Source organism: Alligator sinensis, unplaced genomic scaffold, assembly GCF_000455745.1.
Source record: "Alligator sinensis unplaced genomic scaffold, ASM45574v1 scaffold21_1, whole genome shotgun sequence".
NCBI lineage: Eukaryota > Metazoa > Chordata > Crocodylia > Alligatoridae > Alligator > Alligator sinensis.
In genome coordinates, this window is record NW_005842445.1 from 394,550 (window position 1) to 414,458 (window position 19,909).

General features: G+C 48.8%; 1 protein-coding gene across 6 annotated transcripts in view; it reads right to left on the reverse strand.

The window, feature by feature from the left end:
• LOC102374169 (natural killer cells antigen CD94-like) overlaps window positions 1-19,525 on the reverse strand; it is a 41,863-nt gene extending 22,338 nt beyond the window's left edge. For 2 of the 6 annotated variants that reach the window (XM_025212124.1, XM_025212118.1), the window contains exon 1: window positions 1,349-1,403. In XM_025212124.1, the coding sequence (XP_025067909.1) occupies window positions 1,349-1,376 (28 nt within the window). In that variant the 5' untranslated portion in view covers window positions 1,377-1,403. Of the gene's footprint in view, window positions 1-1,348; window positions 1,404-14,142; window positions 14,197-19,449 lie in introns of those variants that run through there. The other 4 variants (XM_025212121.1, XM_025212123.1, XM_025212122.1 and 1 more) reach the window with 4 other exon arrangements.
• Between the last annotated feature and the right edge of the window lie 384 nt (window positions 19,526-19,909).

Here is a 19,909-nt window from a genome sequence, read left to right on the forward strand (position 1 = left end):
CCCCTTGACAGGTGTCCTGCCCCATGGTCACCATCTTAGGACCAATGTCCCAATGCCTTTGGTCCCAAGACATTGGGACATTGGTCCCATGTCCCAGGGCCAGCACCAGTGGGCCCCAAATTGGGACACAGGCTAGCAGGGGTCTGTGAAGCCGGGCTAGCCTGCACCAGCAGGAAAAGGGGGGAGCTGGCCCGACTCCATAGAGCCCCTGCTGGCCGGGACCCTGTGCTCCTGCCAACCTGCTCTGGGCCCCGCCAGCACTGGCCCCAGGACACCGGTGTGGGCCCCGTGATCCTGCTGACTCCTGCACCTGCTCACTTCCAGTGCCCCCCAGCCCCGCAGTACAGGCAGGGGCAGTGCACAGCCCTGTCCCCCTGCTTGCCAGCAGGGAAGAAGCTGGTGCTGAGCATGAGGAAAAGAGGCCTCTCACTCGCCCAATGGCCAGCAGTCCCTGCTGCAGCTGCTCGCAGCCCACACGGGGCTGTCCTGAACAGGCACAGGCAGCGCCATGCAGGCTGCAAGAGACTGCTGCATGGGGCACCAGCCATGGGGTGAGTGAGGGGCCACTCCCCCCTCCCCTGCACTCAGCACCAGCTCGTAACCCGACTCTGGGCTTGCCTGTCAGGGCTGCGCACAGCAGCAGTAGCTGCGGCCCCCTCGCATGCCACGCCGGGCAGTGTTGGCTGCTGCTGTCCACCCAAGCACGTGCTGGGCAGCCCACAGGCAGTGATGGTAATGACTGCCTGGTGCAGCAGGCGGGGGGGCTGCAGGTGCTGTCACCACATGCAGCCCCAACGGGCAAGTCCGGAGCTGCGCAGGACCCAGGCTGGCAGTGGGGCTGGGTTACAAGGTGGTGCTGAGCACAGTGGAGGGGAAAAAACTGGCCCCTTGCCCACCCCATGGCCAGCACGCTACATTGCAGCTGCTCACAGCCCATGTGGGGCTGCCTGTGCCTGCTCAGGACAGCCCCGCACAGGCTACGAGCAGCTGCAGCAGAGAGAGCCAGCCACGGGGCAGGGAAGGGCCACTTTTCTCCACACCAGGAAGGAGCAGGGAAGGAGCCCAGGGAAAAGTTGAGCGCAGGGGGTGAGGAAAGTGCCCCCTCCCCTGCTCCGTGGCCGGTGCTTCCTGCTGCAGCTGCTCACAGGCCACACAGGGCTGTCTATATCAGGCACAGGCAACCCCACACAGGATGTGAGCGGCTGCAGCATGGGGTGCTGGCCACGGGGCAGGTAAGGGGCTGCTTCCCCTCTGCCCCCATGCTCAGCTTTCCCTCAGGCCAGTTTTCCCCGGGCTCCTTCCCTGCCCGGGGTCCTGCCTTGCCCTTCCCCCACCCCTTCCCTCTTACCTGAGGTTCTGGTGCAGGGCAGCCACATTGTCCCAGGCCAGGAGCCCCTACTGGGGCTTCCAGCTGGGGAGCCAGGGTCAGGGCCTGCTGTTGCAGAAGCCCGCCAGGCTCCCCCTGGGTCCTACTGACCTTGGTTCCTGTAATTTTTGACAGAAACCAAGGGCAGAGAAATATTAAATTTTCTAATTTTTTTAGGGGCCCCCCAGGATGGATAGAATGGCCTCACGGGTTGCATCCAGCCCATGGGCCATATTTTGCCCACCCCTGCTCCAGCTGGTCAGGGCTACAGCTCCTTCATACAACCAGGCCAGATCCTCTACTAATGCAAAGCAGCATTGTTCTACTGGAGCCCATGCAGCTCTGACACCAGCATGAGGTTAGGCGCATCGTGTGTTAAGGAAAGTGATAGAATCTGAGTCTTGTCCCTCCTTGGGGATGTGAACTCCTTTCAGATTACTCTCTTTGCTCATCTCCCATGTTTCATCTTATCCATGCTAAAGGGCACTGTATACTAACCCGTCCATGTTGGGTAAGCCCAGCAGTCACAGTCTGTGATCTCTCCTCCTTGCAAGAAGATGGCAAAAATGCCCAGCTCAGCCCACCTCCTTCCTCCTCCTTGCTTCTGACAAATGGTCCACATCCCTTGGCCTTCCCATCCCTCTTCCCTCTTCAAGAAGAGGCTAGATAGTCACCTGGCTGGGGTCATCTGATCTCAGCCCTCTTTCCTGCCAGGTATCATCCAGAGGCAGGTAGAGATTACCTCTGGAGGCAGGCAGTTCATTGATCATGAGTTTCAAGAGAGAGAGCAAGTTTCAGATGGACCAGCTTCTCTCTCTGCATTTTCATCATGGTTACTGCCCCTCCTCCTGGGCAGTTGTTAACTTATATAGACCTTATGACCTCATTTACCTGGTCCAATGGAGGCCAGCACCTGGTGGCTGCCAGCCAACCAATTTGAAATGCATCATTGGTTGTCAGGCAGACTGGCAAGGTCTCTAACCCCCTCCCAGTCATGTTGGCATTGCTTAGAACAATAGGGAGCTTAAGCCCCCTACCCAGGTATGTGATGCCAGTCAAGGAGCAGGTTTCCTCCCCTCCCACAGGAATGTATCCAGCTCAGGTTACAACTCAGGGTTACCTAAAGAGATGGGGCAGAGGAATCTGCCCTTTGCAGTGACCATGTTAACCAAATTGTCATATAGCAGAGTTTTTGGGGAGAAACAGAGGTGACATTTTGCCACACAGCATAACACAATTAAACTGCAAATGAATCCCCAATGGCCAATTTTTGCCATGTGTACAAGGGCACGGGGATTCCTATTTGAAATCTCTGAGTTTATCTTCAAATCATGTGTAGGTGTTTACACATCTAACTCTGCTACTATTGCATGGCACCCCACAGCACTTTTAAAAGGATCCTGTTTGAGAATCACTGATACGATCACATATAATCATCCACAGGCACCAGGCTAAACAACCAGGAATAGAATTTCTCTGGACATGTACATGAAAAAATGCCCTGCAAACAACCAAAAATGGTCACTTTGACACCCAGAAAAAAACGGAATGTCACTCTTAGGGCTTCATCCAAAGAGAGTCTTAGGCACTGAACTGCCAGCAGTTGGACTTCATGAGACACCTGCCCATCTCACATTTAGCGAAAGTTCCCACCAATGGAAACTTTAGCTTCAATTTTCTCCAGTGGCTGTGATGTTGAGACTGTCCAGGACATATGTTCATCCTAAGACTAGATGAAAGTAATGTAAGGTGGATACAAAACTGGTTGGATCATTGTGCTCAGTGTGTAGTCATCAAAGTCTAAATGTCTAGTTGGAAGGAGGTAACAAGTGGGGCTTCTCAGGGGTCTTTCCTAGGTTTGGTATTGTTTAATATCTTCATTAATGATTTGGATAATGGGTAGATGTACACCAATACATCGGTCCGATATCAGATCAGTCCCAATATGAAGAAAACTGTCTATATCAGATATCAGCCCTATGGGGGCGATAATTTGGCCGATAAACACCCATGGTGTGTCGTGGAGAGCTGCCTTCAGCTGGTAAGTCAGAAGGGAAGTGGGGAGGGAAAAGGCGTGTTGGGGGGTAGATCAATGCCACCCGCAGTGAGGGAGGGGGTAGCAGCAGGAGCAGGCGCTGCCCAGCCAGGGTGGCGGAGGTGGTTCACGGGATGGAGGCACAACTCGTGGGGTGGGGGATGGCTCCCACTGCTGCTTGCACCCTGGGAGGGTGGAGGGGGCATGTGCCCCCCAGATGTTCATGAAATGGGGCAGGCTGCAGCTGCAGGTTAGAGCCAGAGCCAGCACTGCACAGCTGTTCTCGCTGAAGGCTGAGCTCAGAGTGGGCTCCAGCGGCACTGGGAGGAGGCCGCAGCCACCCCAGATTTCACTACAGCTCTGTTCCCAGCCTTGCACTGCCACCCAACCCCCAGTGCAACCCCAACTGAACATCCCGCCTCCACGCAAGCACCGAGAAAAGCCAGGGCTGTGGTGGGCAGCGGTGCAGGGCTGAGAGTGGAGCTGCAGCAAAATTTGGGGTGGCTGAAGCCTCCTCCCAGCACCACTGGAGCCCACTCTGAGTCCAGCCCCACACCATGCAGACCCAGGGGCACACACACACCCCTGCCCCCACCCTCCTGGGGTGCAAGCAGCAGTGCGAGCTGCCCCCACCTACAAGCTGTGCCTGTCCCATGCCCCACCCACCCCACCTGGATAGTGCCTGTCCCTGCCCCCTCCCTCACCACAGCGGATGTTGATCTGCTCCCCCATGGCCCCTCTCTCCCCCCTCTCCTTCCACCACACTGGACTTACCATCTGGAGGCAACTGTATTGGATATCAGATTGGTATTGGCTGATATGCCTCCTTAAATATTGTCTTTCGTTATTGGCCCCCAAAATCTCTATCGGTGCACCGCTGATAATGGGATCAAGTGCACAATTGGAAAATTTGTGGATGACACCAAGTTGGGTGGAGTAGCAGATACTCCAGGGGTTATGGCTAGGATCCAGAATGATCTGAATAGCCTGGAGGAATGCTCCTTGCTGTATTTCATTTGATTGATTGTGGACAAGAGCAAAGTCCTGCATTTGGGACACAATAATTGCATGCGAAAATACAGACTGGGGAATAAATTACTAGGCTGGAGTACTGCAAAGAAGGACATGGGTGTTACAGTGGATCATAAACTGAATGTTAGCCAATGGTATTCTCTTGTTGCAAAAAAATCTGACAGTGTGCTGTGTTGTATTAACAGAAGTCACTTTGCAAATCAAGGAAAGCAATTCTTCTGCTTTATTCTGCACTGCTGAGGCCTCATCTGGAGTGGTGCGTCCAGTTTTTGGCTCCACACTTCAAGAAGAATGTGGACAGTTTGGAAAGAGTCCAGCACAGAGCAACAACCATGATTAGGGAAATGGGAGGCAAGAGTTATGAGAAAAAGCTGAAAGAACTAGAGTTATTTAGGTTGAAGAAGAAAAACTGAGGGGGAAGGAGGTTGACAACAGCCTTCAAATACCTGGAGGGTGATTATAGGGAGAATGGAGATAGACTTTTCTATGTAGCCATAGGGGACAGAATTAGGAGCCATGGCCTCAAGCTGCAGGAGAGGAAATTTAGGTTGTAGGTTAGGGGTGCCTGTCGGCATATACAGAGGCTGCTCTGACATGCTGTAATTACAGTGCATCAGACCATGTTCAATTAATTGAGTCTGCTGAAGTGTGCTAATTAATGCCCTCCAGCAGCCTCCATGTCTTAGTCAGCAGCATCCTTGCACTTCAAAATGGCAGCGGGGGGGTGCTTTAACTAAAGTTTGTTTGACAAGCTTTAGTGAAGGTGCCCCCACCACCCTTTTGAAGCATGGAGACGCTGATACAAGATATGCTGCCAGTGCTTTAATTACAGTGGCTCTTGGAGGTGCTCTAATTAAAGCGCCCCCCTCTTCTCCTGACCCCTGGAGCATGTGTAAAAATGCCCTAGGAGAACTCTTTGACTATGAGGGTGGTCAGGCTTTGGATCAAGCTGCCTAGAGAAATTGTGGAATCTTCATCCTTGGAAATTTTCAAGAGCAGGTTAGACAGACACTTGGCTGGCATGGTTTAGTCAGGGATGATCCTGCCTTGAGCAAGGGGCTGGACTAGAGCAAGGGACGGGCCACATCAAACTATTCGATGGGGTTTAGATGCACCTCCTAAAAAAGCACATGGCCTTCTCCTTGGGCAAATTCACCACACAGCAGCACAGATGGGGGAGGTGAAGCAGGGAGTGGCTGAGGGAACAGAGGGAATGAGGTGGTGTCAAGAGGCTTGCTGTGGTGGCAAGGCACCACCACAGGCTCCCAGAGGGGAGAGGGTAACCCCCCTGGGCCCCATGCCCCGGGAACAGACCCCCGGCAGGGATATCTCCCCTCTCACAGGGCAACCAGAGCAGCAGCTGTGACCACAGCCGCAGCCGCACGAACTGGCTTTACGCCCGCTGTTGAATCAGCTGTTTCTGGCGTGAGAAACAGCCAGACCAATCCCAGCGGCCACCCCAGCCACTGCGGAAAAGTTTAAAAGCCCTGCCAGAACTCGGGCGGGGAGAGAGCCAGAGAGAGAGAGCGCTGGCAGGCAGCACGCAAGGTGTGCTGCGGCTCCAGCGCAGGAAGAAAGCGACACAGCCTGCGCAGCTCCTGCGGGCAGCATAAGGGAAACCTTTGAGCCCCCTGCAGGAGGCAAAGCAGGGGAAGCCCTCCAGCTCCCCATGAAAGAGGAGCTCGAGGAGGCATTGAAGTTCCCTGCAGGCAGCAGAGAAAAGGAGGCGTTTGAGCCCCCTAGAGGAGGCAGGGGTAAAGAAGGCAGCTCTGCAGCCCTCTCCTCCTCAGGGGAATATTTCTTCTGAGAAAAGAAAACCCTGAGAAGGGGGAAAAGCAACAGAGACCAGGGAAGGCAGGCCCCGGGCCATCCTACAGGGCTGAAAATCACCGTTAACAGATATCCACCCAGTTGGCGAGTGGATGAGGTGTAGGGGAGGCGGAGCCCCGTGGATCATCGTGCCAAACAACTGGGAGTACTGCTGTCTGTTGGGAGGGCCTTCCGAGAAGATATCCACTGAAAACCCCCTCTCAGGATAGTTTAACATCAAAGTCATGGCAGGCGAGTTGAGGGGAGGGGCTACACCCTGAAAGGCCGGGCAGCACGCAAGGCACAAGACGTCACACTTGCTATGGGCAAATCCACTCCCAAAACCACACGACCTCCTTCCTCCCCTGCACATCTTCCCTGGTCACTCCAGTTTTGCCTGAGAATAAGCGGACCCTTAAGTAAAGAGCTCATCCCTTGGATTAGGACCAAACAGCCACACAAAGGAGACAGAACCACACCTCACACTGAAAGCTAGTCAGGAATTGTCCAACAATGATGGTTCATCAGAAAACCCTGATTCACCAAAACAAGAAGTTACTGTAGGGACATAACTATTTGGAGAAAACTGTCATCAGGAACATGTCTCAGCTCCAGGAGGGAATTTCTGGTCAAAAGCAGAAGGACTCATCTATTTGCTTAAATGTCTTTTCTGCAGGTCTACCCAATTCAGTCATGCGATGTGGACAGGCTGAGGCAAACCCACCCTGTAAAATCTTACAACCTGTGGCAACTGTGTTCACATGGTACCACTCAAAAGTATAAGCTTAGGACTCTCTGCAGGACATCTACACCCCTTGATTTTTGCAGGGCATCCACATCCCTTGGCTTTTGCTATATGCAGAGTAGGTGAGTGGCACTGGCACTTATTTCCTTGGAGGCATGGCTGAGCACATTGTGTTGACATGCACACAAGAAGGGGCATGCACATGAGAAGGGGCATGTACCTGGATCCCCTCCAGCTGAGTGAGTAGCCTGACCAATGAACAATTGGGAGTGGGGGTCTCTCTTGCTTTTTGGCTCAAAATCTTTGACTGATCTTACTCTCATCCCGATTCATAATGGAAACATTTTTGACCTCACAACAATTTTCACAGGACAGGAAAACCATTTGCACTCTGCTGTCCTAACACCCATTCCAAGGGCACATCTACATGTTCAATGAATGTGACTGAATAAACACTGGCACAGTTTGCACCAGAGTTTATTATTCCCAGGCACTGTGTTTATATGTGCACCCAGGACTGCAGCATATTGATCTGGGTTGGAAGAGCCTCAGCTGGCAAGGAGCTCCAGGGGTCAGCCTGCCAAACCGGGGCTGCTCCAACCCAGATCAACATGCTGCAGAGGAACTGGCTGAGGTACAAGTGTGCTCCACTGCAGGGCTCTCCAGCAGGCAGCCCCTACACTGAAGCACCCTCATGCTTCAACCAGCCCCAGTGACTACATGTATGTTGCAGCACAGTAAATAACATTGCCACAGGATAGTATTTGTGTTTACAAGTACTAATCTACAGTAGCATTTATTCATTTACTGTGGCTTAATAGGACTGCAAATGTAGATGCTGAGACTTTACTGCAGAGCTAATTAGGCACCTAAATGTCTCATGTAGATGCATCCCCAGAGTGGCCAGGTGAGCCTCAAGCCTGGGCAAACACTAGCCAAGGGACATCCCATGCATAATACTCCTCATCACTGGAGCACATGAGTGAGGAGCACTGAGAAGCCTGGGCTGTATACACAAACGGCCCAAGCTGAGGAAAGGCTTAATTAGCTGGCAGAAAGGACTGGCAATCAGTTGCTACACCCTTTGGAGCAAGGAGGAAGGGGGCTGAGAAATAGGCTTCTCTGACATGTGTTGACTTCCTGGCATCAATGAGGTGCCAGCCAATGCACAAGGCTACATTATCCAGTCAAATCTACTCCATCTGTATCTACTGTGGAAACAGCACCTGGGGCAACCCTCTCTTCATTTTCCATTGGGTGTGCCATGCAGACAACATGCAGTCAGTGAATCAGATTGTTACAATTTCTGCTCTGGATTGTTCCTCTTGGATGTTGTTCACAAAGCAGAGGACTTAATTTGCGGTACAATTCTTTCTCTCCCCACAGTCCATTTAAATACTCTATATGGTACCTGCCTTGCACAGGTTTTTCTAATTTGCTGCAGAAAAGACACTTAAGCAAATAAATGAGTTGATTCAATCCCCATAAATGCTGAGCTTCTCTGATTAAATACTGGAACCTGGAATTCAAAAGAGTTTGCTTATCCACAGGCAAAGCATCCATTTAAATATACAGTGTGCCTCAAAGGCACGTGAGCTGTCACAGAAATGCTGTTCCCAGCATTCCTCTGTTATCAGCGTTTGTTGGTGACAAAAGGAACAAATAATGAGCTTTCTGAAAAATAAGCCTGATGAAGATGAACAGGCCCACAGCCAAGTGATGTATGGGTGAGTGTATTAGCTTATCCATAGTAGACTCTTGCTACTAATTTGCAGAAGACCATAAAAAAAACACACAGCCATGTCCAGGCACACTGGAAATGCAGGAAACCCAGAGTTTGGAACAGCCAAGCAAAAGCTGTCTGGGAAGCCCAAACAGGGTGCAGCAGCAGTGCTGCATGGGCAGGACAGTGTTGGATTGGCAGAGTGGCACAACACAGCTCAAACAGCCCCTGCCTTTGCTGTGCCTGGCTCTTACCCCTTCTCTTTGTCACTAGTACAGTGAAGAAAACTTCCCTGTCTGGCATCAATCTATTTTCATTTCATTTCATTGGTCCAAAGCCCAACAGGAAAGATTTCCATCAACTTCGCTCAGCCCTGTGTCATGCCCCATGTGCAAACCCTAGATCCAATTCAAAGCTATGGCACAGGGACAAAGCCACAGAGATCAGTATATCCGCCAAGGTTCAGGAACAGAATCCTTGTGGGATGTTTCCTATTCACCAAAGCTAAATTGTAATTAGCATCTTCTTACTGGGTCCCCTTCCATAGCAGAGACCAGGGTTACACTAGTGATATATAGGAATCTGGGTTTTCCATTTCCCACAGAAAAAAAAAAAGGGGGGGGGTGGCATGTGGATTTTCCCTTTTAACAGAGAAACATGCAGAATTTCCACTTTTTCAAAGAGCTCTCTGCAGGCTGGCAGAGTTCCAGCCTGCAACGGGCTGGTGGGTGCAGGAGGAGGGCATGTGCATGCATGTACTTACCCCCTGCACATAGCTGCCAGGTAGCCTGGAGAGAAGCTCCTGCAGGTAAGTCTGGTTCAGGAGAAGGGGGATTGAGGCCCACATAGTGAGGGAGGAAGGAAGAGAGGGAGGGAATGAGTTGGGCAGGGCTCAAGCTGGTGCTGCTGCCCAGCCCAGGCACTGCTTGGGGCTTGGGGCCCAGAGCCATGTGCAGCCTCAGAGCCCTGGCAGGCAGTAGGATGGAGCCATAGGTAGCTCATGCAGGCTCAAGCTCCCCACACCATTACCCTCCCCACAGGGCCTCTGCAGCCCAGTGGGCGGGACCTGGCACAGCAGAGCAGAAACAGGAAGCTCCTTGCCACTGCAGGCCCTGCGCTGCCCTGGCAAAGCACCCCCTCACTGCTGCTGAGAAGGCAGGGGGCAGTTCATCACGGCTGCACAGGGCTCACAGTGGTGGCACTGAGCTTCCCTACCCAGCCCTGTTCTGTTGTGCCATGCCAGGTCCCACCTGCTGTGCTTCAGAGGCCCCAGAGGGAGGGCAGCAGGGCAGGGAGCCAAAGTCCACAGCCGGAAGCCTGCACCCCTCCCCCTACCACCACCCTCCCACCTCCAATGGGCTCTGCTCCAGCCATGTCACCTATGGGGGAAAGGGAGCCAGGCTCCACGCTCTGCTCCACTGCAGCAGCTGCTACCTCCCACAGGTGGCAGCCAAGGCTCAGGTGCTGCTGGATGGGGGCAAGGGGCTGCAGACCCAGGTCCATGGCCTTGTAGCCCTAGCAGCTGGAGCCCCCTCCTGCAGGGTTGGTCAGGATGTGGGGGCTGTGGATGAAGAGTAAAGGGCACCAGAAGAGCTGCGGTGCTGTGGATGGGGAGTGAGGGGCCTGGACCTGCATCCTGATGAGCAAAGGAGGGAGGAGGAGCTCTGATTTTTCATGATAAAAAACCCAAAATCAAATGCCAAAATGTATAGGTACTTAGAATTTATTTTATTTTATTATAGTGATTGAGGCACTGGTAGACTTCCAAACTGCTTTAAAATTGCAAATATACAAATAAAACATTGTGTTCAATTGATACCTAGATACATATGTGTGTTTCATTATATAGTGGTGTTTCATTTTAATCACAGATTCTGGGTTTTTTAATCAGAGGATTTGTGATTTTCTCAGAGAACTCGCAATTTTTAAACAAAGAAAACCAGGATCCCTGGTGATACAGCAGGGGTCAGTATGTATCCACTACAGCTGCAACCAGGAGAGGAAGAATGAAACAGTGAGTCAACCACTAACCTGGGTTCTATTCCCTGCTCCTTTCTTTTCTTCCTGTGTGACCTTAGGCAACCCACTGAAGTTAAATTCTATCCTATCTACCAAGGGTCAGATCATAATATGTTACACAAGCAGGTGCAATAATAGATTTTCAAGGACCTGAACAGCATGGACTAGCATCACACTTAGGCACCTAAATCCACAAAGACATCAAATTCTTGGAGCAGAATCTGTCCCTTAGTCTTTGATCTGCTGAAATTCTCTATCTGTAAAATGGAACAGTGGTGTTGGGAGGACAAATACCTTAAAGATGACCGTATACTATGATAATGAGGATGGTATAAATATCCAAGATAAATTAGGACAGAGCTGTGTTGTCAGAAGTATTGTTCTAATTGCTTCCTAATTATTCAAGTTCCTTTACTATATTTTTTTTAAACAGACTCTTTTGCATGAATTATATGTTCTCATCTATCCAATGGGCACTTATTTATTTATATTTGCTTTGTGTAAAAACTTGTAGCAAACAACAACTTTGCAAAATACGTTTAACAGCACTGAAAAAGCCAGATTCTGCCTGGCCAAAGAAAACTCAGGACTCATATTTCCTAAAGCTGTTCATTTTCTTCCTGGGACTGAAGAAAGAACTTGTTTTGTAATTTTTTTAATTTATTGAGTATTGGGAAAGTTTGATTGTAAAAATAAGCTGGGAGTCATGGCAATATATCGTCAAATATACTCCAAACACCAGCACTGCTATCTAATAAAAATGATCCTAATATTTAAGCTGTACAAGAAGTTTCACTTCAGGGAAATTTAATGGAATTAAATGTTCGGTGTTTCTTTGTAAAACTTCATACATAATCATGGTGTGTTTTAGAGCAGAGAGAGAGAGAGAGAGAATGCATAGCCACAGAGACAATGAAGCTTTATAACACAATTTAGTTCTGCCAGTAATAAATTAACCCATGTGTCATGAGGGCCAGATTGAGAGAGCTATAAAATGTTCTCCTGCAAGAACTGGAATTACTTGAATTATAATGCAGATACTTGTTCTAGTGATGCTGGATCAGGTTATTAATTGTGTGCTCTTTGAAGCCAGATTTTCTAAAGAGCACAGCTCCCAATTAAACATCTGAATGAAACATCATAACACCTACCTTTTATGCAACACTTATCAGTAGATCTCAAGATGCTTTATATTACCCGCATTGTAGAGATGGGGAAACCAAGACTCAGAGAGGTAACATGATTTTTCAGTTACCCCAGAAGTCAATTGGTAGTACTAGCACCAGACCCCAGGTTTCCTAAGGCTCAGCCCTATGCTGTATACTACCTTGTCTTCAAACGAAGGAGTTAGATTTTCAAGCAACAAATATTCAGAGCCAAGGAAAACCCTCTTTTGTTCTTGAAGTAACAACAGCAAGAATTACAGGGAGGCTGAATTGACTTGAAGATCTAGCCCTGAGATTTTATTTTTGTCTGTTTGGCTGAGAACTAATTTCAAAGCAGAATTACTGTAGTTATTGCAGGCTAGAGATTACAAGGTTTTCATTACCTGTGTCACAGGGCACTAACATGTGCCTGCTCCTTTATGGGCAGAAACTGCCTAGAGAGAGGGCCCTAGGAGCCACACAGGACCTCCACAGGTGCAGGTTGCTGTGGCAGCAGACTAATGAGGGAATTAGCCTGCACCTGCACCTGGTCAGCTGACCAGAAGACAGCAGGGCCCTGAGCACAGATAAACCCCAGGGCAGGGATTAAAGAGTAAATTCTCTGGCAGTAGCTAAGGGGGAGGAGCTCTTGTAGAGAAAGCTGCTTGACTGTCTGTTCTGATGCTGGTAGGCTTAAAGGGCTATAGGAGCTCATAAAAGTGCTGGTGGGGAGGAGGCACATCAAACTGAGAGAGAAACTTGCCTTCTTAAAAGGGATAGAGGGTGGACCCTAGGCTATTGTTGTGTTGTAGCCCAGGGGCTTGTGTTTTCTATTGTTATTTATACCAGTGAACTGGGTTGAGGCTACCGGGAAGGAGACCTCATTGGGGCACACTACGATGTACAGCCCCAGCACTAGGAGGGCACAGGGACAGGGCTTGCCGAGAGTCCTAGTGCCAGGAGGGCACAATTACTGAGGCTAAGAGTCCAGTGACAACAAGAGGCTGAACTAGACTAAGGCCTCATCATAAGAGACAATGTCTAAATACCATTTGTGAGGCATGGAGCCTGGTAAAAGAGTGGTTTTGGAGCCACACATGAAGCCCATAAGGCTTGGAGGGTTTGTAAGGCACCTCCTAAGTGTGGGACCCAGTAAGGGGTCCAACAACCCACAGGGTCTAGAGCAGTCTGTCAAGACTGTGACCGAGCAGCAACCTGAGAGCAGCCTCCTGATTTCATCATTTAAACCAGCAAGACATGGCAGGTGAGATTAGTAGGTGCCCATAGGGCAGAGCTGGCATGGTCACGGTGCCCTAGGAACATCACAGCCATCCCTGGGGAGGTTGTATCATAACAGCCTGTCAGAGATAAGCCACTTCAGAAGGAAAAAACTAAGCAATTATGTTTCTATTATTTCATTTACCACTATTAATTGAGAACTTTGAAAGTCAATTTTGCACACATCTGTGTGCAATTAGTGCACATGAATAAACTCCAGAGATTATTGCTCTGGAGACTTTTGCTCCCAGGTGCATTGTTTGAATGTGCACCCAGGAACAATTAACACTGGAGTAATCAGCTCTGGAATTTATTCAGGTATAGCACATGGAGCCAGGTTGGAGCAGTCACAGCTGACAGGGGGGCCCAGGGGTCAGCCTGCTAGCCTGGGGTTACTCCCCCAGGCTCTGTGCTGTGGAGGGGTTGCCTAAGGCATGAGGGAGCTTCAGTGCAGGGGTAGACGGTGGGCAGCACCCACGCTGAAGCACCTTGGTGCCCCAGCCAATCCCTACACAGTTTGCACGTTTGCTGCTACAGAGTTGTTGTTTGGGCTCTCTTTTTACAAAAGACTCTTGGCTTTCCCTTACAAAAGATTTCCAAGCCCTCCTGGTGGCAAGCTTGAAACCATGACCATGAAAGACTCAAGCCAGGAAGTTTTATTTCTTTTTTTTAAAGTCTCTTGTTTTAGGCCAATTTCTTGGTTTTTTTTGTGGACCTGACTTCTGATTTTGGCCAATTGGCATTGGCTGCACTACAGTCCTGAGAAAAATCCCTTCCATTTCTCTCAACAGGGACAATCTGGCCTTCAACACTTTCATTTCTTTGAAACGTATCATAGGAAGGTTTTGCTCCTAAGGAGCTCCTCAGCAAATCTTTCCAAATAAAGCACAGTTCTTAGCAACAAGCAAGCAAACAAAATCAAGCCCTTATACCCTGTCCCAGGCAGTAGAAGGGGAGCCCTTTGGCTCTACCCCTAGCACACCAGCTTACCTTGCACCTGCCCCAGTTCTGCTCACACCTTGCTTCTTTCATTGGTTACTTTTCTGGGAGCTCTTTAAAGCTGCTAGTGGGCCACCCACTATTTACAGACACCAGACTACAAGAAGCCTGGTTATTCAGGGGCACTGAGTTTCAAGAGCTAAAACACTAGAATCAACTGGCACAGACTACTATCAGCAGCTTTATTGGACTTACTAACTTTAGAGACTATAATATATCTACACTACAATGTATAATGACAATATATACAGATTGAGAGCACTCTAACACTGAATCCACATCTTCCATTAATTTCAAAAGGGTCTGCAAGTGCTCTGCTACTCTGAAATGGTAGCCCAAATGAATTTAAGGCCAGGTGGGAAAGTTATGTTACCTAGACTGTCTAGCCTTATGCATGTCTCAGGCCATGGGAGTTCATCCAGTTTATTCTGAACCCAATAACTTGTATTTAACTAAAACACACTTTCTGAGAACAATATCCAGCACTGGTTTTAGACTCCAAGAGGTGGAGAACCCACCCCTCCTTCCCTGGGTAGTGTGATTCAGTCACCACACCCCTCCCCTCCCCCACAGCTGCTGTACTGTGAAGCAGGAATCAAAGCAGGGTGCTTCTATCCTGGGCAGAAAATCATCTTCCCCAGTTTATACATGCCCCCCAATTTCAGGGAAATGTTTTTTTGAGAGAAAGGAGCATGTTGCATTTAAGAAAATATGGTATACTATGACCAGGTCAAATCCTCTCAACTGGGAAACCTAGGAAATTAAATGATATCATCTGGATGCCTTTTGAAGACCAATGTTTTCCCTACTTGTTAAACTGACTCAACAGATTTAGAACAATAGAATTCTACAGTGAGGAGGGCACACAAACTTGGGAAAGCCATATTCATAAATATGTTATATTATGTGAAGCTCCTGCCCCAGAGACTTTTGGCAGTAGTCCCAACTTCAGTCCTCTTCTCGCAGTTATTAGTAGCTAGTGAATAGCCACTTCCTTCATCTATTAAAACCCATGTAATTTGTTATCCAAGCCTGAGGGAGTCTGAATTTTGGAACTCCTTGCCCTGTAATGTGAGAACTGGTCAGAGGGTGTTGCTCCCTCCCTCAGTTAAAGAGACAATAGCTCTGGGGCTGGGTAGGGAAACTTTCACTGGAGTCCCTCGGGGGGGAGGGGGGAATAAGGGCTGCTTTTGTTGGCTTCAGTCCGAGCAGTCTCAGCGCTACTCACCAGCAGCCGTATGGAGCATCTCAGCTTCATATAGAAGAGTCAGCTGCATAACTGTCCTAAACCAGAGCCTTGCCACAAAGGAGAAATTCCTGGATGGAGTCTCTCTTTGCCTTTTTCTGGGCTCCTTTACTCCACCACATCATTCTGCATTTCCAGGTAGGCTGACTTGTCACCCCAGACACATTTGATATACCAGTAGTTCTTGAGCCCATTCATTATCCAACAAGGATGATAATATTTTACAGACCCTCTATTCAAAACATAACTGCCTTTTACCCCAAATACCCCAAACCTGAACTCTGCCCTCCTATGCTTATGCATCAGTGTACAGATTTCACTTACACTTACTTTCATCTCTAGATTCTGTCATGGCACACCAGGGTCTTATGCCTGACAACAATGCGATGCCATGTAATGTGACACAAGTGTACACATAGGATGCTAAGTCTGGATGTCCTTTAGCTTTAATTTAAAGTTTCTCACACTCATTTCTTTGTTGCTCACCAACCTTTCCATAGCACAGAAGTCTTGTTTGCCACTCTCTTGCTATCCAGGAGTAACCAAATCTGAGCTCATTTGATAAAGATGTTCTCTGTGCACTTCAGTATCCACATAATAAAGGACCTGGTTCCCAATCTGATCAAAGCAATTTGCAGAGTCTGCAGCCAGTGCCAGGGAGCCAGGAGCAATGTTCTGAGCTCCTGCCCCAGCCTCTCTCTATCTACAAAGAGTAAATACAGTAAAAAAGCCACTTCTGTTGTTTTCATACTTGAAACAACTACTGTTTCCTAGTAGCTTGCCTAACAGTGTGGACCTGTGGATCTTTCCTGTGGATCTAACCCCACTTGAATTGTCTTTTTGTCCTCACTTTGACCTGATGGATAAAGTCAGGGGTTTCTCCTACAGTAACAATGCAGGACTCTACCACAACATTTCCTGGGTGGTAACTGAACAATTGTGTAACACAAGCACCATCACTGGGATCACTGTTCATAACAAAAATCAACTTTTGGTGCATGTACTTCCTACTAACCTCCAAGGGTTTGCTTCTGTTTTTCTCTTCCTCCTCTCCCTTGCTGGGCTTCTTCTTTGAACCAGACAGCTGGTCTGCACTCTCTGGGGCACATGTAGAAGTATCACCATGAAATGCATCTTGCCCGTTCGTTCCCATTCCATGCATACTGGATTCCCAAAACCAAGCAGGTAGCTGCCTCAGAACATCCCTAAGCTTGCACCATTGCCTCAGGCATATTGGTATGTGCTCAGGGCAAAGCACACAGAAGTATCACAGGCAGGTCCAGAAGGGGAAGAAAGACACATATAATATATTTCATTCTCACTGCCCAAGCTCACCTGAAGGGACAGGTCCTGTTATTGAGGCCCAAAGATGCTTAGCTCTGCACAAGATATTCAGCCATTTCTCCTTGCCTGCCAGCTTTGTGGCTGAAGCCCAATTTTAACAGAGGCAATAACAGGTGGTTACCTGCTCTTGACTGGGACAGCCCTGGGCTGTGCAGGAAAATCTGCACATGCATCCCAGAGCTGGCTGGGGACCGCCCAAAATGGGAAAGTCTCTAGCCACCTCCAGGCTTCATGCGCAGACATCCCAGCGCAGCATGGAGCTAGTCAAGACCTGTCCTGGTCAAGGGCAGGTCCCAGCCAGCTCCAGGTTATACAGGGAACTCTCTCTATACAGATTTTTTCCAGCTCTGCAATCAAGGAACTAGGGCTTGGAGCAATCTCCCAGCTACCACTCTGCAATTCTGCCACCACAATGCTGCCCAGCAGGGGTGCATTGTCCCTGCCCAGACTCTACCAGCTTCTGGGGGTAGAGAGCAATTTCCTGGCCCCTGCTGCCCAACTGACTAGGAGCAAATTTGCTCTTTGGTCACTTCTTTGGTCATTTCTTAAAAATGGGTGTGTATTTAGCAGCCAACATCCACTTATATTCTCTTGTAACCCATGCCAGTTGCGACTCCCTTGCAAGGAAACTAGGAAAGTAGCCCTGAGATTTGATCAAGGCAAGTTCGTGATCTACTCCAATGGCTTTCACCCTAGAGCTACTTTTTCATTTTATCAGAAAAAATTCCATTAGCTCTAAGGCAATTATTCTCAACCAGGGTATTGTGGCACCCTGGGGTGCCTTGAGATCCTTTCAAGGGTGCCACAGGATGCCTCACAATGTTAGCATTGTTAGGTAAGCAAACATAATTAACAAGCTGAACACAGAGATTTCAAGTAGGAATCCATGGTGTTTAAAACATTTTGGCTTGTTGTGGTCTTTCTGAGTTCTTTGCAACAGAAGAATTGCTCTAGTATTTTTCTTATTCAAGAAATGAGTGAAAACTAAGAGGTGGTATTTTTTAATGGGTTTCTTGAGTCTAACAAGGAGGTTCCTTAAGCCTAAAAAGGTTGAAACCACTGCTGCAAGGCAATTACACTTTTCCTAGAGCCAACTTGAATATAGGCCTCTTCCCTTCGCAGAGAACAAAGCAGTACTTAACTGATGGTACAATATTGCAGAAATGAGGAAGAAAGCCAAAAGAAAAAGAGGTTCTCATAATTATCATTTTTCTGTACAACAATCCCAATTACACTATAAACCACATCATTTACATCCCTGCAATGCAGCCTTTAGGTCTGCATAAGTCTTGAGACATTTCATTTCAGTGTACATTCCAAATCAGGCCTATAAAGAACAAGATATTTGCTTTATGCTGATGCAATTAAGGGAACTTATTTCAATTCTGCAGCAAACAAGATGCATGTAAGTTAATAGCCTGAAGTGTTCAGCCTCCAAATGAAATAAGACTCTTATTGCTCTGCTTTAATAACCTGTGAGACAATTCCAAACATTTATATCAATTAAAACATGCAGACCTCATCTGATTTCCAGATGATAATTTTCTGATGGGAGGTCATTTATCATTAATTCTGTAAATGGGTAAATGCTCACATGCCTTGCTCTGCCTTTGTATATGTCAAAGTAATTTATTTGTAAGTGGCATTGTAGCAGGGCACTGGGATGTGCCTGTTCCCTTAAGGGAGCAAGAAGCCTGAGAGACTGCTTGCAGATAGCAGAGGGGAGGTAATGGGAGGCTCACCTGACTGGAAGAAGGCTCAGGATGGAGCTATATAAGCCCAGAGCCTGCACTGATCAGGTAGTCTCTCCCCAACCACCTTGCAGGGAGGACCTCCTGGCTGTAAGGCAGAAGTGTCTGTCAGGGGTGGGCTCAAGGCTTGAGTTATCATCAAGCCCAGTGAAGGGGGAAGTGCAAGGCTGCAGAGTAGATGGGGGCCAGGGGCCAGGGGCCCGGTGCCTGAGAGGGGTATGGCAAGATAGGGTCCATGGGCCCAGGACAAAAGGAGCGCAGCCATAGCTGCTCAAGGGCCTGACAGACAGAGGTCAGTAACCCAGAGACTAAAGGAGGACCCAGCACCAAAGCAGTACAACCATAGCAGGTCAGGAGCCTCGCAGACAGAGTCTGAGGGCCTGGAGACTGAAGGTAGTAGATGGACACTAGTGCCTCTAAGGTAGGTCCAATGCCGTGGTCCTAGGCTAAAAAGCAAGAGTAAAGGAGCAGAGCCTGAAGCCCCAACAGGAGAGAACAACATTACAATGTCATCCATGAGGTTTGGGGTGTGGTGTAGGAAAGGAAAAGGAGCCATGCAATTTACCCCTAAGGCTACAGGTGCCCTACAGGGGCCTAATCAAGCCAGGAGGGAACTATTTAGATTGAAGCTCACTCTGAGACCTGTTGGTAGCCTCCCTTATCACTCTTGAATAGTACGATCAAGGCATGGTGGACAAACAAACTAGAGGGAAAGGTCATACAGTTTGAGCCAGACAGGAGCTGCAGTTCCACGAAGAAGTGTCACGGCCGCCTCAGTGGGTTTGCGACCTGTTACAGTGGTGCACTGACCAGGAAACAGCCATGCACAGGGGAAGACCTGCATCCCTAAGACAGGATTCTTCATCCCGGTGGGGAAGGGACAAAAGGAAAAGTAAGGACTGGAGAAATCATGGCAGAGACACAAACTGTAGAGGGATTAAAGCAGGAAACACTCACCTGGCAGTTGCGTTCAGAGGACGTTGGGGACAGAGCTGCCTGTCTACAATGGGAGTTAGAAATAGAGAAGTCCAAACATAAGCAGGCTGAAGCAAAAGTGGCTGCTTTAGAACTACATCTGCAAATCAGAAAGAAGGAAGGAGGGTCAAAAGAAGTTAGACACCTGATTGCAGCCAAGGCTGAAAAGACTCAAGCCTTGAAGTGGCTCATCTTGAATGAGGCAGAAAAGAGTAAAAAGGGGAAAGAGAAGTTGCACTTGATGCAGAAGGAGATGGATGCCTTGACACCAAAGTTACTCGAAGCCCACACAGCCCAGACAACCAAGAAGTCAGACCTTACACAACAGGATGAAGAGTTAAAACGCCTTGTAATTACTATAGAGAAGCAACTGCAGAGTCGAGAAGACCAAGTAGAAGTGTTGCATGAGGAGGTAGAGGGCTGGCAACAGAAATACTCCCAA